The sequence below is a fragment of the Engystomops pustulosus genome, chromosome 8 (assembly GCF_040894005.1).
Source record: "Engystomops pustulosus chromosome 8, aEngPut4.maternal, whole genome shotgun sequence".
NCBI lineage: Eukaryota > Metazoa > Chordata > Amphibia > Anura > Leptodactylidae > Engystomops > Engystomops pustulosus.
The window spans coordinates 26,917,308-26,931,131 of record NC_092418.1 but is presented as its reverse complement, the minus strand read 5'-3'; the positions used below and the strand labels follow the sequence as shown (position 1 = coordinate 26,931,131).

Sequence of the window (13,824 nt, the reverse complement as noted above, 5' to 3'; positions counted from 1 at the left end):
GCCTACATCCCTAAATGAGCACTTTGTGTTTAAAAAAAAAAAAATGTAGTATAAATGTTACTATACAGAAGGTCTGTACGAGCACTTACCCCCATGTCTATATAGGTTGTAAACTCTTCCACACTGGATTCTGTTTGTTATTAATGTCATTTGTCTACCATCTCTATGAATGGTATAGCAGAGTGGAATAAATCAGCCTAGAGGGAGACATTTACTAGGACTTGTAGGTCAGGTTTTTTTGCACACAAGTTCTGAAACAATCACAATTTACATGGAAGCCATCAGTGAGCAAAGTTGGGAGGCTGGGAGCCCATACATTAGAGAATTACAACGCAAGGACTCCTTGCATCATATCTCTGTATGACGCAAGGACTCCAATCCTGCAGGATTGAACACCTGGTACAGGATTCATGAGCAACCAGCTTAAAAATGCGGGGAACCTGCATGTGAAATACAGAGGATTGCCCCTTTCCCCACAGAACAGGCCTCCAAACCCATCACTCCCAAAATACATTGAACCAATACTGTTCCAGAAAAAAAAAAAAAAAAGTCAGTCTGTTCCAATTGACTCATTTTATTTCCATCAGTTATGGCGATACAGTGATGGGCAGACCCCCCCCCCCCCCATACAAAAGATTATACTTACCAGGTTTCATTTTGGTTTTACTGCTGTTTATTCAAATCTGCAAATTATTATGTTTTATTATTTTTTCGGTTTTACAAACACATACAGTATACGGTCAGCCAGTTACATCAAGATGCCAGGCTGCATCACCTGTGCCTCCTAGACGGCATGAAAAGATGTACAGATCTTTTTCTTACAGAATGCACAGAAGAGAGAAAGTGTCAGTTTTTTTTTTTTTTTTAACAAGCCAAAAAGTTTTCCCACGGATGGTCCTTTTCATGAAAAAGATAAAGAAACAAAAAAAACCTTTATATAAACAGTTTATTTTAATCTAAACAGCAACACAGACAGAACGCCATATAAACACAAAAGGAAGTGATGCAGAAGCAAGAGGCTGACGGGGAGAGAATTAAAAGAAAAATCGGAGGCGCCCGGTGGCCAATGACAACCAACCATAAGTATCGGAGACCTAAAAAGGAAACTTTAAGGGAGGGGAGGGGGTAGAAGTCATGACATTGTTTTTGTTGTATACAGCCAGCTAGAGGCTAGATATAGTTCTAAACAATTTTTTTGATATTTTTTTTTTTTTTTTTAAGCATGCCTGCATCGGACAGCAAAAAAGGAAAAAATAAAATTAAAAAAAAGAAAAAAAAATACTATAGATTACTAGTGAATTTATAGAAGTATAAAAGTTTTTATAATTTTTACAGCAGTTGAAATACTGACATCAATATTAAAATAAAAGCAAGTTTTACATCATAACAATCAAAATACAAAAAGACTGAAGGAAGAGACCCTGTATGAAAAAACTGAGGGGGAGGGCGGATATTCAGCAAATTTAGAACTCTATACAAGTGGCGAAAAATGGAGAAAAAAAAAAAAAAAAAAAAAAAAAAAAAAAAATGGCACACGTACGACCCCCTCCCCTTTAAGTGACTTATTTGTATTTAGCGTCATTCAAATTTTTGCAAAAAGAAATTTCATTTTTCTGTAAACAAGTTCTTGCCAAACAAATCCCTTCCTTTATTTTTTTTATTTTTTTAAGTTTTTTTAATTTATTTTTTTGTTTTCTTATTTGTTGATAAGATGCCGTGTGGTTGAAGCTTATGATGGTGCAAACTTCTTGGCTTGTGCTCTGACTCTTTTTTCGTATTCAACTCTGTTTTGGCTGCGGGAGAGAAAGCGCAAAAATGTTTAATGCAGAAAAGTAGAACCCGGAGCAAAATAGAACGCCAAATAGATTTCCTGGCAGAGGGTAGATGATAACACAGAATTGTCCCCGACTTTAAGAACACCCGACCCCTAGTTACAGACAGACCTCTGGATGGTTTCTGTAAGGTAGCCAATGAAGTTCTATTGATAATCCTTGTTCCCCCGACAGCACAAAAAACTTTAATGCAGCTGTCGCTGGGAGAATTTTTTTTACATTTTTTTTTTTTAGCTCCTACAAAATATACCAGTTCTGATTTACATTAAAATGCAACTTAAAAGACATCTACCACGAGGATGAAGGATTGTAAACCAAGACCACTGACATACTGGTGTCTGCCCCCTCTGACAGGACACACCTCTTCTGGCTTCTTATACCCCAGTTAAAAAAAAAATTAAAATAAATAATTATGTAGGTGTTAAAAGCCCGTCAGGCTCATTTGCACAATTTTAAAAGCTTTTTTGTATATACAAGGGCATAAGCAGCTAAAAGGGGTTGTACAGATGAGACATGGCTGCTCCGCCCCAAAGAAGAGAAAAAAAAAACGCACCACACCTGTCAATTCTTTGTGCCAATATTGCAACGAGATGAAAATGAAAGGAGCAGAGTTGCAATACCAACTCCTTCATCTCTATGCAGCCGAGTAGAAATACTGGCACAAGCCACGGTCCGGTGTAGCACAGTTTTATTTTTTGGAAAGGAAGGGGGGGGGGGGGGGGGGGGGTCAGATGTATGAAGGCCATAAGTAACCTGGATGTATTCTGCAAAGTTTGCCCAACCCCTTCCGCACACGTACAAAAATACTGACCAATAAATTGTGTATGCCTCTGCTTGAGCTGGATCTTGTATATTTGGTTCATTTAGAAGTTCTTGTATTCCTAACAAGATCTGCGAACAGAGAGGAAAGCGTCAGTGTCTGGACGAGGTCGTGCTGCTGCTGCTCTTACAGCTGCAGGGCCAAGAATACCTGTTTAATTGTGATTGCTGGCCTCCAATCCTTGTCCTCTTCTAAGATAGACAGACACACTGTGCCTGACGGATAGACGTTCGGGTGGAATAATGGAGGCTCAAATTTACCTGCACGAGGAGAGGGGAGAACAGTTTAGAGCTCAAAGCCGTCTAATACAAGTGAGTAACTCCTGATCAGGGGTTTATAGCATTGCAGGTCAGGTCATAAGTCATGTGTTCAGCAGCAGACCAAATACTTGGTGCCTCAGAAAAAGCACCTAGAATCCCCTCAAGGGTAACTGCACCTGAGTAGGTTCACGTATTGAACAACGTACGGCTGAACGGACAGGTTGTCAGTAATTTCACGTGTAGCCGACCCATGACACCGTGCAAGAGAAGGTTCTCAAAGTGTAATGAGGGACAGTACGGTCTGACCAATTTCAATAGATACTTACATTTTGGTGGCGAGGAGGGATAATCATCCTTAAAAAGCATTCGTAGTTTAAATAATCCTCCTTCCCATGGGGTCTGCAGAACAGGAGATCCATCAGTAAGACCATGAAGATCATTAACATAGAAATTGCATTACAGAAGGTTAGGTACTGTCACTAGTCCAAGGCTCCCAATACTAGGGCACCCGACAGAGGTGCCAATAAAGAGCAAAGCTCTTTACCGTGACCATGGGTAGTCCCCATTTTGTCAACTAAGCTCCATACATCTATACAAAGCTGCACCGCAATACCAGTACAAACCATGGTCATGTGAGGCACTGCTTTTATTGGAAGAAAGCCACCATGTTTTTATAACTTCAATATTACCGCTTTTGGTTCTACAGGAGAACACTAGTAAAAACACAAGACAGCAGCTCAGAGTCTCCGTCTTACCCCTTTCTTGCCTGGAATAGCACATTCCCAGTTCATCAGATTCATTGTGCCATCTGGATTTTTTGTTGGTACTGCAACAAAACCCTAAGGAAAAAAATAAAATAGTTAAAAGTAAATGAGCATTTTACTTTCTTAAGAAACCAATAAGTGAAACTTACAAAAGGATGGTCTTTTCTCCAAGCTTTCCTCTCCTGTGCGAGTCTGCTCAGGGCTATGCCAGACATAGTTTGGGTTCCTGTAACACAGAGCAGGAGGGGGGGGGGGGTTGTGTTATCTCATAGGCAGAGGGTACAGTGGGCATCAGATTCTGTGCACCTACACCATCTAGTGGCCGAGATGCCAACTGCAGGAACTGCACAGGAATTATAGCAGATACAGATCTTCTCCAAGTCACTAGGACACCAAGGCTAAAATTTTCTACACAACAATCCGGCCACATTCACATCTGCTCTCGGACATGGTGCTAGGAAAGGAGGTGGGGAGGTGCTCGAGAAGCAAACGCCAAAAATCACAGCTATATTTATATATTACAAGAAAACGGTTAAGTGCCCATCAGTCAGCAGGTTACATTGGACCCACCATCTAGCCCAGTGATGGCAAACCTTTTAGAGGCCGAGTGCCCAAACTACAACAAAGACCCGCTTATTTATCGCAAAGTGCCAACACAGAAATGTAATTTGTGGTTTATACTCCCTTCTCTGTCACAGTTTTCATTGATACCAGCCCCTGAGGACACCAATAAAGCAGAAAATAGTCCCAGGTACAGCTGTCACTATAAAAAAGCTCTGTGCACAGCAAGTCCTGGGCTGTCTGGGACTGCAGGAAGATACCTGGAGTCATCTCTGTTGATGGCCTGGGTGCCCACAGAAAGGGATCTGAGTGCCACCTCTGGCACCAGTGCCATAGGTTAGCCATCACTGATCTAGCCCATTCCTTTAGTATGAGCATGGACCCAAATCATTCAGGCTATAGGAATCTTAAAAAAGGTTGTCCGGTTTAGAAGAAGACACAAAATACAAAGGATTCTGCCTTCTTGCATCTTTTGGGGCGTTACATCACATGGCTAACCGATGCAGTGCCACACAACTCCCATTGAGGGGCGCTGCAGGCAAATTTACTCTTCCTACCACGTCTCCCCATAAAGCTACTTCTTCTGCACTATGTCAGGTGGCGCGGAGCCTTACTGGACCTCACAGTAATGACAACCAATCACTGAGGGACCCACCGGCATGATACCAGGAGATTGGCTTATAGCTAGGGACACCCTACATAGCCTGAGCCACGCGTACAGGCACGCTACACAAGGATGCGGCAAGATACTGCCCCAACCAGGGCAAACTGCACAGAACCGCTGCAAAAGTTTCTCTGGGTTTTGGCTCCCATTAACACATGCAGAAAAATGAGATGTGAACTCACGCCATTGACTAGTAATTTAATTTTAGGTCTCCAAAGTACCAAACCTACTTATTTTTATGCAATAATTCGAGTCCATGGTCTATGCACCAGAGTCTGCAAGTCAGGAGTTAAATCCATCCTGTTGCGTCTGGTCTTATAACCTATTCGGATAATCTTTTAGGTTATTACCAGGGTGCACTGAGCACAGGGGTTTCCCCTATGCATTGGCTTCCTCTGTGGGGGGCACCTGAGTAACCCAGGTCCAAGTGACTGCTCCAGTGCACCCTGGCAGGAATGTGGTCGGGCGCGCAGGTCTATGGGTGTGTCCTGCTCTATGTGTATCTTGTATTGTCGTCATCTTCATACCCGAGTCCTGAGTCATCTCTTGTACGGCGATAATTCAGAGGCCCAAGGACACCCAGAAAGAAACTGAAAGTTAGGACCTCATAGTGAGGTCTTCATCTGCACGAGGGGACAGCGCGTCCTATATAACCACAGACCCATTACACCGTGCCACTACAGAGAACGTCAGTATTACAAGTAGTCCTGAGGTCAGACTACACAGGAATATCCTGCAGAGGCTTCAGACTGGAACAGGGGAGGGGACACTTTAAAAAGTCACAATGCTTAGGCGCAAGTGATGACAACTATGAAAGTTACTGCAGCTTTACTAGTTATACCAGTCACGGCCCAGGTGACATCTCCATTAGGGCCTCAGTTGCATCAGTCATAGTGAGCCACAACTACAGAGAAGGTCTTATGGAAAGAGATCATGCGTGTCCCACCACTCCCAGCTTTGGCTCAGAATAACGGATTATATAACAAGTGTGAACTGGGTCTTACTGGTTCAAGTTTGAAGAGTTAAGCAAGGACAGAGACCTGCCCAACGCGCTGCCCTCCTGCTACTGCAGCTCCATCAGTCAAAATCTGCATAGTCTACAGTATACAAGATCTATAGCTGACCCCTCACAGAATCCCATGCTCCCCCTCACTCCTATCCTACATGATGGATGCCATAAGCCCCATGCACTCTGCTCCATACCCATCATAGCATTGGAGGGGTCTCAACACTGGGCACAGAAACACTTATCCCAAACCAACCTCTGTTGTAAAACCACAGTCAGCGAGACAAATTTCACAGAACCTTCTTAAGACTGGCGGATCTCTGGGTTCCGGGTCAGTCATCTCTGACCTCTGGCTACTTAAAGGAAATCTACTATCAACGACAGTAAACCAAGTGCACTTACATGCTGGGGTGTGCACCCCCGGCAGGATCTGCTGTTGGTATTTTTTTTTTAAAACAAAAAATGGCCGCCACTGAGCCCCTCAGGTTAATTTGCAAAATTTTTAAAGCTTTTTTTTGTAAAAACCAGGGCATAAGGAGCTAAAAGAGCAGATCTTGCCAGAGGGGACACACCAGTATGTCAGTGTGCTTGGTTTACAATCCTTCATCCTGGTGGTAGATCTCCTTTAAAGGGAACCTGTCACCAATAAACCCCCCCCCCCCCCCATAACCCTAAACAGTACCTTTTAGAAGTCTTAATAGTGCCATTACATTTTTTTCTGGGGGTTGTCTGCATAGCTCCATTTGTCCAAAAAAAGTCTTAATTCTTTATTAATTTCCAGTCAAGGTGGCAGGAGAGCTCTTGTATCCAATCAGGTCCCCCATCCGCCTGCTCTGGATGGTAAACCGGCCCGTCCGCACGGCCAACACCTCCACATCACTGCTCATCTGTTTGAAAATGCTTGCGCCTCGGAGGTCGCCATAGGTGCACATGCACCAGCAATGTGCACAGCACAGAAGAGAGTACGAGCTAGGCAGCATGCACTGACGCATGCGCAGTGTGCACCTAAGGAGACAATCATGCGTGCAGTCTGGTGTATTCTGAATTTTCAAACAGATGAGCAGTGACTTGGAGCTGTGGGCCGTGCCGAGGGGCTGGTTTACCCACTAGAGCGGCTGTGCCAAGCAGGGGGAACTCGACTGGGTGCAAGAGCTCTCCTGACGTCTTGACTGTAGATCTATAAAGAATAAAAGTCATTTTTGGACTTAAGCTTAATTGAGTGGGTTACTGGTGACAGGTTCCCTTTAAATGTTGAGAAACTACTGTAAGGACATGCTGGGAGCAACCCCTGACCTCCCCATTCACTTAGCCCACCATGTAGGAGTAGGTCAGACAGCCCCCAGCATCTCAGTTCCTCCCTCCATCTCTCTAGTAAGACGGGTCATGAGGTCTCTATAGGGAGTAGATGTAAATTTAGGCGATATGCAGCCTCTGCAACAAAAATCTTTTCAGATCACAGCCGCAGGAATAAGGAGGGATAGAGGAGGTTGACGGCCCTGGAGAGGTGACACACATTACTGATCGGGGAATTTCTAATTTTGGAAGTCAGCCCCTGGGAACCAATCAAAAACCTGTTTTCATTTCCTAACTTGCACTAGAGGCTGCAGGGTCACGTCATTTTTTAGACTAGGATTGTATGAGACCAAGCATCCCCGCCTGCTGTGAGGATCAGGACAAGCGGGGATAGAAGGAAGCAATTTAATATATGCAGGGGGAACGACAGAACAGCACTGAGCAGCCGCACTGTAACTTATCCTGCAAAGCAATGTACCCAGACAGGCCAATATCTCTGCTTGCAGTCATTGAATGGAAAACCAACCCGATCACGTGTGAAGAACAGGTTCACGATTCTCTACAGGGACTTGCGTTACTTGTACTCGGACTCTGAATCAACTAATTAAGTGTCAGGGGGAGAGGAAGAGGGTGATGGGCATCAATGACACCAAGAACTTCCCCCTATGACAGTGATGGCTAACCTATGGCACTGGTGCCAGAGGTGGCACTCAGAGCCCTTTCTGTGGGCACTCAGGCCATCACCAGAGATGACTCCAGGTATCTTCCTGCAGTCCCAGAAAGCCCAGGACTTGCTGTGCACAGAACTGTTTTAATGTGACAGCTCTACCTGGGACTATTTCCTGCTTTATTGTGTCCTCAGGTGCTGGTATCAATGAAAACTGTGACAGAGAAAGGAATATAAATCACAAATAAAATTTCTGTGTTGGCACTTTGCGATAAATAAGCGGGTCTATGTTGTAGTTTGGGCACTCAGCCTCTAAAAGTTTCGCCATCACTGCCCTATGAGATGAGCAGTGCCGTATCTTGGGTGTCAGGAGTTTCATCCTAATACACAACCTTCAGTCAGATCTTCTGACATGACCTCCCTTGTCTGTCTGTAGGATCATTGCCACTGACTGGTGACCTCCACACCCCTATTAAAAGGTCCCCATCTTTTCACTAATCCCCCCCCTCCCCCCAACAATAACATATATACTGCTGTATATAACAGGATATGAAAGGGGGGGGGGGGTATATTGCACTCTTCATTTTATAATGTTAATCGGCCCTGTAGTCACAAGATCCCATGAATTTAAAAGAAAAAATATATAAAAAAATTTTAAGGAAAAGAAAATTAAATGAACGGCAGAGATGCGCAATTTTAGCAGGAGAATTTCTGTAGTAAGGAAACCCCTTTAATTACTTTCTCCTATAGCCACCTGTATAGATAACCATCCTCATTACTCACTGAAGGCGCCACCTGTAGGCCGATATCAGAATTTTGCAGAGAAAAAAAAAAAAAAAAAAGTGGGAACTTACTGACATTAGACAAGTGCTTGTAGTCAACTCCCTAACCAAACTGGTCTATATGAGTGCACCACGGATCCCTGTGTCACAAGATCACTACAGCCAGAAAAATTAAATAGCTATCAGCTTAATATGTAAAGTTTGTGGCCGGACTCAAGTCATTATTCAGCAGAATATCACTTATTAAGGGGGCCTGTTATTTAGAGAATGGGGGGGGGGGGGGGGGGGAGGAATGCACTGATCACCGGGGACCAATCCTAAGGATTCTGTCTGGTCCCCCTCCTCTCCACTCATGTCCATGCTAAAGATAAATCAAATTATTAGGAAGGGGGGTGGGGGAGAATTTAGAAACCCTAATACAGGCAGTCCCCGGGTTACGTACAAGATAGGGTCTGTAGGTTTGTTCTTAAGTTGAATTTGTATGCAAGTCAGAACTGTATAGTTTAGAATTGTAACCCCAGACAGATTTTTTTTTGGTCTCTGTGACAAATGGATTTTAAAAGTGTTGGGTTGTCATAAGAACCAGAATTAACAATAAAGCTTCATTAATGACACATTTTATAACTCCTACAGCTGATTATTGTAGCCTAGGTATAAAGTACAGTGAATTAAAATCCAGAGGTTCTTAAGTAGGGGACCGCCTGTAAGTGGGCTAACACATGGGTGATCAGCACAACTTCCACAAGATAAGAAGCACTATATCCACTTCTACAGGACTGAAGATAACTCACAAGGGTGGGGGTGGGGGTGACATGGGACACACCAAATAAGAAGAAGATATTGAATTACCCCCATGGGTGTTTAGAGCTCCTTCATACAGGGAGGCTGGGGGACCCCTAATTCTTACAATGAGTGGGGTCCCCCTGATCAGACACTCATCCCCCCTGCTGTACAGTGAGGCAGGGATATCACCAGTGTTACATTGGTGGCCCTGAGGCAGCAGGGGCCCCTGGAGAGCGCCCCCCTGTGGTGATGAGAGAGAGCCCAGTGGGGAGAGGCCGGGACATGACAGCTTCCCTCCTCCCGGCCATGTGGAGCTGTTCCCCGGCCGGTGCTGGGCACAGGAGCGCGGCCGCCGGTTCTCTCATAGGAATGAATGGGAGGAGGATGAGGACCCCTCCCTCTCTCGCGCCCCGCCGGTAACGGCTGCAGGCCGCCTCCCTCTGCCGGTGTGACGGAGGAGGTGGAGGGAGGGGGCGGCCCGGATCACGCTCCTGTCAGGCCCCCGGGAGCCGCTCACCTGCTGTAGCTTCACCCCCTGACAATCCGGGCTTCGCGGCGGTCACTGCTCTTTGTGTCGGGACAAAGCCCCTGAAGTTTCCCTCCTGAAGCAGCACTGAACCTGACCCAGACTAAATAGGACCTCATGTCACAAGGACCCCAACTCCGAGGCTGCCCTCACTACTGCCTGCACTGGGGGAAACCCCGCCAAAGCCCCCGAGCGACTCCTTCCCCACCCAGCAGGAGGCGCCTTACGCTATAAATACCATCTACCCACTATCTAAACCACATACGCCCCCCGCATCACAGCGAGGGCGGCACCGGTCACCCGGTAAACGACTCACCGGTAACGGAAACGGCCGGATATGTAATGACTAATAGTCACGTACACACACGGTGATTGTGGCGCCGGTGTAATACCGGATGGATGTGTGAGGAAAAAAAATGCTGCAGGCAAAACCGCGGACAGCTATGCACTTAAAGGAGCCGCGTTCTAAAAATAAGGGACCGTCTGCAAAGCGCCGCTCGGGATGTAGGAGTAGGCCTCAGGGTGCGTGTAACGAGCCGGCGCGCGGCACGTGACGGAGATAACTGAACAATCCCGCCATATATCACCGCAGGAAGGGCTGAATCATCGATATATATCGAGTAATAGAGCCGAGCTGCGTGTATTGGCGCCGCTCTGGGCTCTGAGGCCTAACATGGCTCAGGGTTTTTTCCTCCACACCGAATGGGAAGCAGGAGGCAGCCGGGAGAGAGCGAGACTCTGATTGGTGGGATGGTGGTAAAGTGGGCGGGGACCGGAGTTATATGACCAGTTGGGGGAAGCGTAACAAAGCCGAGTGTTTGCTGGAGAGAGGAGAGCGGAGCAGTGCAGATGGTCCCTAAGTCCTGTCAGCGCAAGTCTATGGAGCGGCCGCAATAATGGAGGGAAGAAGTATCATCACTGTGATAGAGACACCGCCACAAAAAGAGCAACTGAAACTGATAACAAAAGTTAATAAACTGATATCATTTTATTTCATATTATCATTTTATAACATTTTTGTAATAGAGGAATAAATAAAATGTCATCAACTACAGATAATAGTAAAGAAAAGTCTGGGGATATTAGAAACACTAATACAGTATTATAATAAAAAATAGTAATGGTAAAAAAAAAAAAAAAAACCTGTTTTTAAAAAAATGAATTTACAACTAAAAAAAGTAGTTGGGTTTTAAAAAAAAATATATTATTTATATATAATAATAATTAGATAGAAATCATAATAAAGTAAATAAATATAAGAATGTTTATATAATATTAAAAAATAAAAGGAAAAAAAAAATCAGCTCAATCATTTTGAAATATATGTGGTGTGTAGTGTCCTTGTCCTCCGCATGTAAATAGGGTTCTGAGTGTTCGGCCGCGGTCACACGTTCCGATTGCGTTGCGATCATAACACGCCGCTAACTCACAGGGGGCGGGCCTGCGGCACACGTGCCGTTTTGAACCAGTTTTTGGGCCTTTTGTAAACAGTTCGTTAAAAACGCATGCGTTTTTGACCAGTTTTACCAAACTGCTTTAAAAAACGGACCAAAAACGGGTTCAAAACACCACGTGTGCCGCCGGCCTCAGGGTGCGCTCACACGTAGCACTTTGGAATCAAATCGTCACGTGTGACCTCACCCTTTGGTGCGTTCACACGTTCAGATTTTCAGTTGTGGTTAATGAAGCCAAAAGCAGGTGTGCATCATAATGGGTGAGAATACATAGGCTGCTGTCACACGTACCGCTAGGCGTCCGTCATAACGCGACGCTAGTGCACAGGGGGAGGTCCTCGGCCCGAACGCACATGCGTTTCCAGGGAAACGCATGCGATTGTTGAGCCGGTCGCATGCGTTTCTCTGGAAACGCATGTGCTTTCGGGCCGAGGACCTCCCCCTGTGCGCTAGCGTCGCATTATGAACGGACGTCTAGCGGTAGGTGTGACCGCGGCCATAACTGAGAGAAGTTGTCCCTTCTCTGGTTTCACTCTGGACATAAAAAAAAAAACGCATTTAAAAAAACTGAACGTGTGAACGCACCCTTAGAAAGCCATGTCTGGTTTTAATTTTTTTTAATTAAGATAATTGGTAAAACTGGTCAAAAACAGATGTGTTTCAAAAACGCATGCGTTTTTTTTAACACATGCGTTTTTAAAGGACTACTTAAAAATGGCCCCAAAACGGGTTCAAAACGCCACGTGTGCCGCTGGCCTTACATGGCTTTGAAAACAGAACAAATGGTTTTTCAGCCTCATTGTAAAAAAAAAAAAAAAAAGATGTTTCATCGTTTTTTGGATTTTTTTTGGACCTATTTTGGCTTCCGTGATCTTTGGAAAAAAAAATAGGACTCTTTTCTAAATTTTTCCGGACAACGGATTATTGAAAATACAACCCAGTGTGAAAACACCCATAGAAATCAATGTCTTCTTGAGGGCGTGGTTACGCGTTCATAACGCAACACTAGTGCACACGGGGAGGGCCTTAGCCTGATCGCATATGCGTTTTCCGGGAAACGCATATGCGACCAAGCCGTAGCCCGCTCCCTGTGTCCTAGCGTCGTCGCTTTATGAACGCGATGCTAGCGGGACGTGTGACCGCGGTCAAAGGCTTCAGCCTTGATCAATGCTGAGGTTACATTGCGTTTTAGCAGATGCAGTGGAAACGCAATGTAACCCTAGCGTGTGATTAAGGGTGATGCCACACATGGCGTTTTTGGTATGTTTTTAACGCATCCGTTTTTGACCGTTTTTTCCAATTATCTTTATAGGTAAACAGGTTGTAAGCAGCCAAACGCATGGTAAACGGTCAAAAAAAGATGCGGTTTAAAAAAACGGACCAAAAATGCCATGTGTGCCGCCGGCCTAAGGGTGAAGACACACGTGGTGTTTTTAGGGCGTTTTTGACCAGTTTGAATTAAGATAATTGGTCAAACCTGTCAAAAACGCATGCGTTTTTTAACGCATGCGTTTTTTACGATCTGAAAACGCACTAACTAAAAACGGCCCAAAAACGGCCTAAAAAAACCATGTGTGTCTTCACCCTAAGGCTCAAGCCTTTGGAATGTGTAAAAAAAAACACTTCTAAAAACACAGCGCCACGCATCGTGTGAATGCTCCCTGAGTCATCCATGAAAATCGCTGAACCGTGGACGTGAAAAACACAAGCCAGGGTCCAGTGTGGTACCAGTTTTGGAAAGTAGCCACATTTTGCAACCTGTTATTAAATCCTCACGACGATTTTTGAGGGAATTTCCGATAAAATTACTTCAGGCTTTGATTTACACTCTTCCAAACGTTGTATAACTAAAAAGTACAAGTTCAAGAATCGATGCAACGTATTTTATCAATAAAACGCGTTTTCCTATCAGGTTCTTCCTCCACCCACTTCCAAAATCTCTCCTGAATCTGTCTTGGTCTTCTTAGACAGATTGAAAATATATCAAATTACATGTGTCCGTAGAAGCCTGGGCAGAGAAGATGGAGGAGGAGGAGCTGATTCAGAGAAGTCCTAGTGGTCGGGCCCCCAACTACAATTTTTTAAAAATGTTTTTACAATATCCACATTTCCTCTGAATTCTGAGAATACAGGCAGTCCCCGGGTCACATACAAGATAGGGTCTGTAGGTTTGTTCTTAAGTTGAATTTGTATGTAAGTCGGAACTGTATATTTTATTATTGTAACCCCAGACATATTTTTTGGTCTCTGTGACAATTGGATTTTAAAAATGTTGGGTTGTCATAAGAATCAGGATTAATAATAAATCTTAATTACAGACACCTGTGATAACTGTTATAGCTGATTATTGTGGCCTAGGACTAAAGTACAGTAAATTACCAACATCCAGGGGTCTGTTTGTAACTAGGGGTC

General features: G+C 44.5%; 1 protein-coding gene and 1 non-coding gene across 3 annotated transcripts; both read right to left on the bottom strand.

The window, feature by feature from the left end:
* Window positions 1–928: 928 nt before the first annotated feature.
* Window positions 929–10,633, bottom strand: UBE2I (ubiquitin conjugating enzyme E2 I). 2 transcript variants are annotated; one of them, XM_072120406.1, is made up of 7 exons: window positions 10,275–10,633; window positions 3,826–3,902; window positions 3,668–3,751; window positions 3,239–3,311; window positions 2,803–2,912; window positions 2,644–2,723; window positions 929–1,793 (listed from the first exon to the last, which is right to left on the bottom strand). In XM_072120406.1, the coding sequence occupies exons 2-7, from the start codon at window positions 3,889–3,891 to the stop codon at window positions 1,730–1,732; spliced, it is 477 nt and encodes a 158-aa protein (XP_071976507.1). In that variant the 5' UTR covers window positions 3,892–3,902; window positions 10,275–10,633; the 3' UTR covers window positions 929–1,729. The 2 variants fall into 2 exon arrangements, with proteins under 2 accessions (XP_071976507.1, XP_071976506.1); XM_072120405.1 differs by lacking the exon at window positions 10,275–10,633 and adding an exon at window positions 9,950–10,252.
* LOC140076342 (small nucleolar RNA SNORA63) lies at window positions 7,540–7,668 on the bottom strand. The gene has a single exon (XR_011849564.1). It is a non-coding gene; the product is annotated as a small nucleolar RNA SNORA63 (small nucleolar RNA).
* Window positions 10,634–13,824: the final 3,191 nt, after the last annotated feature.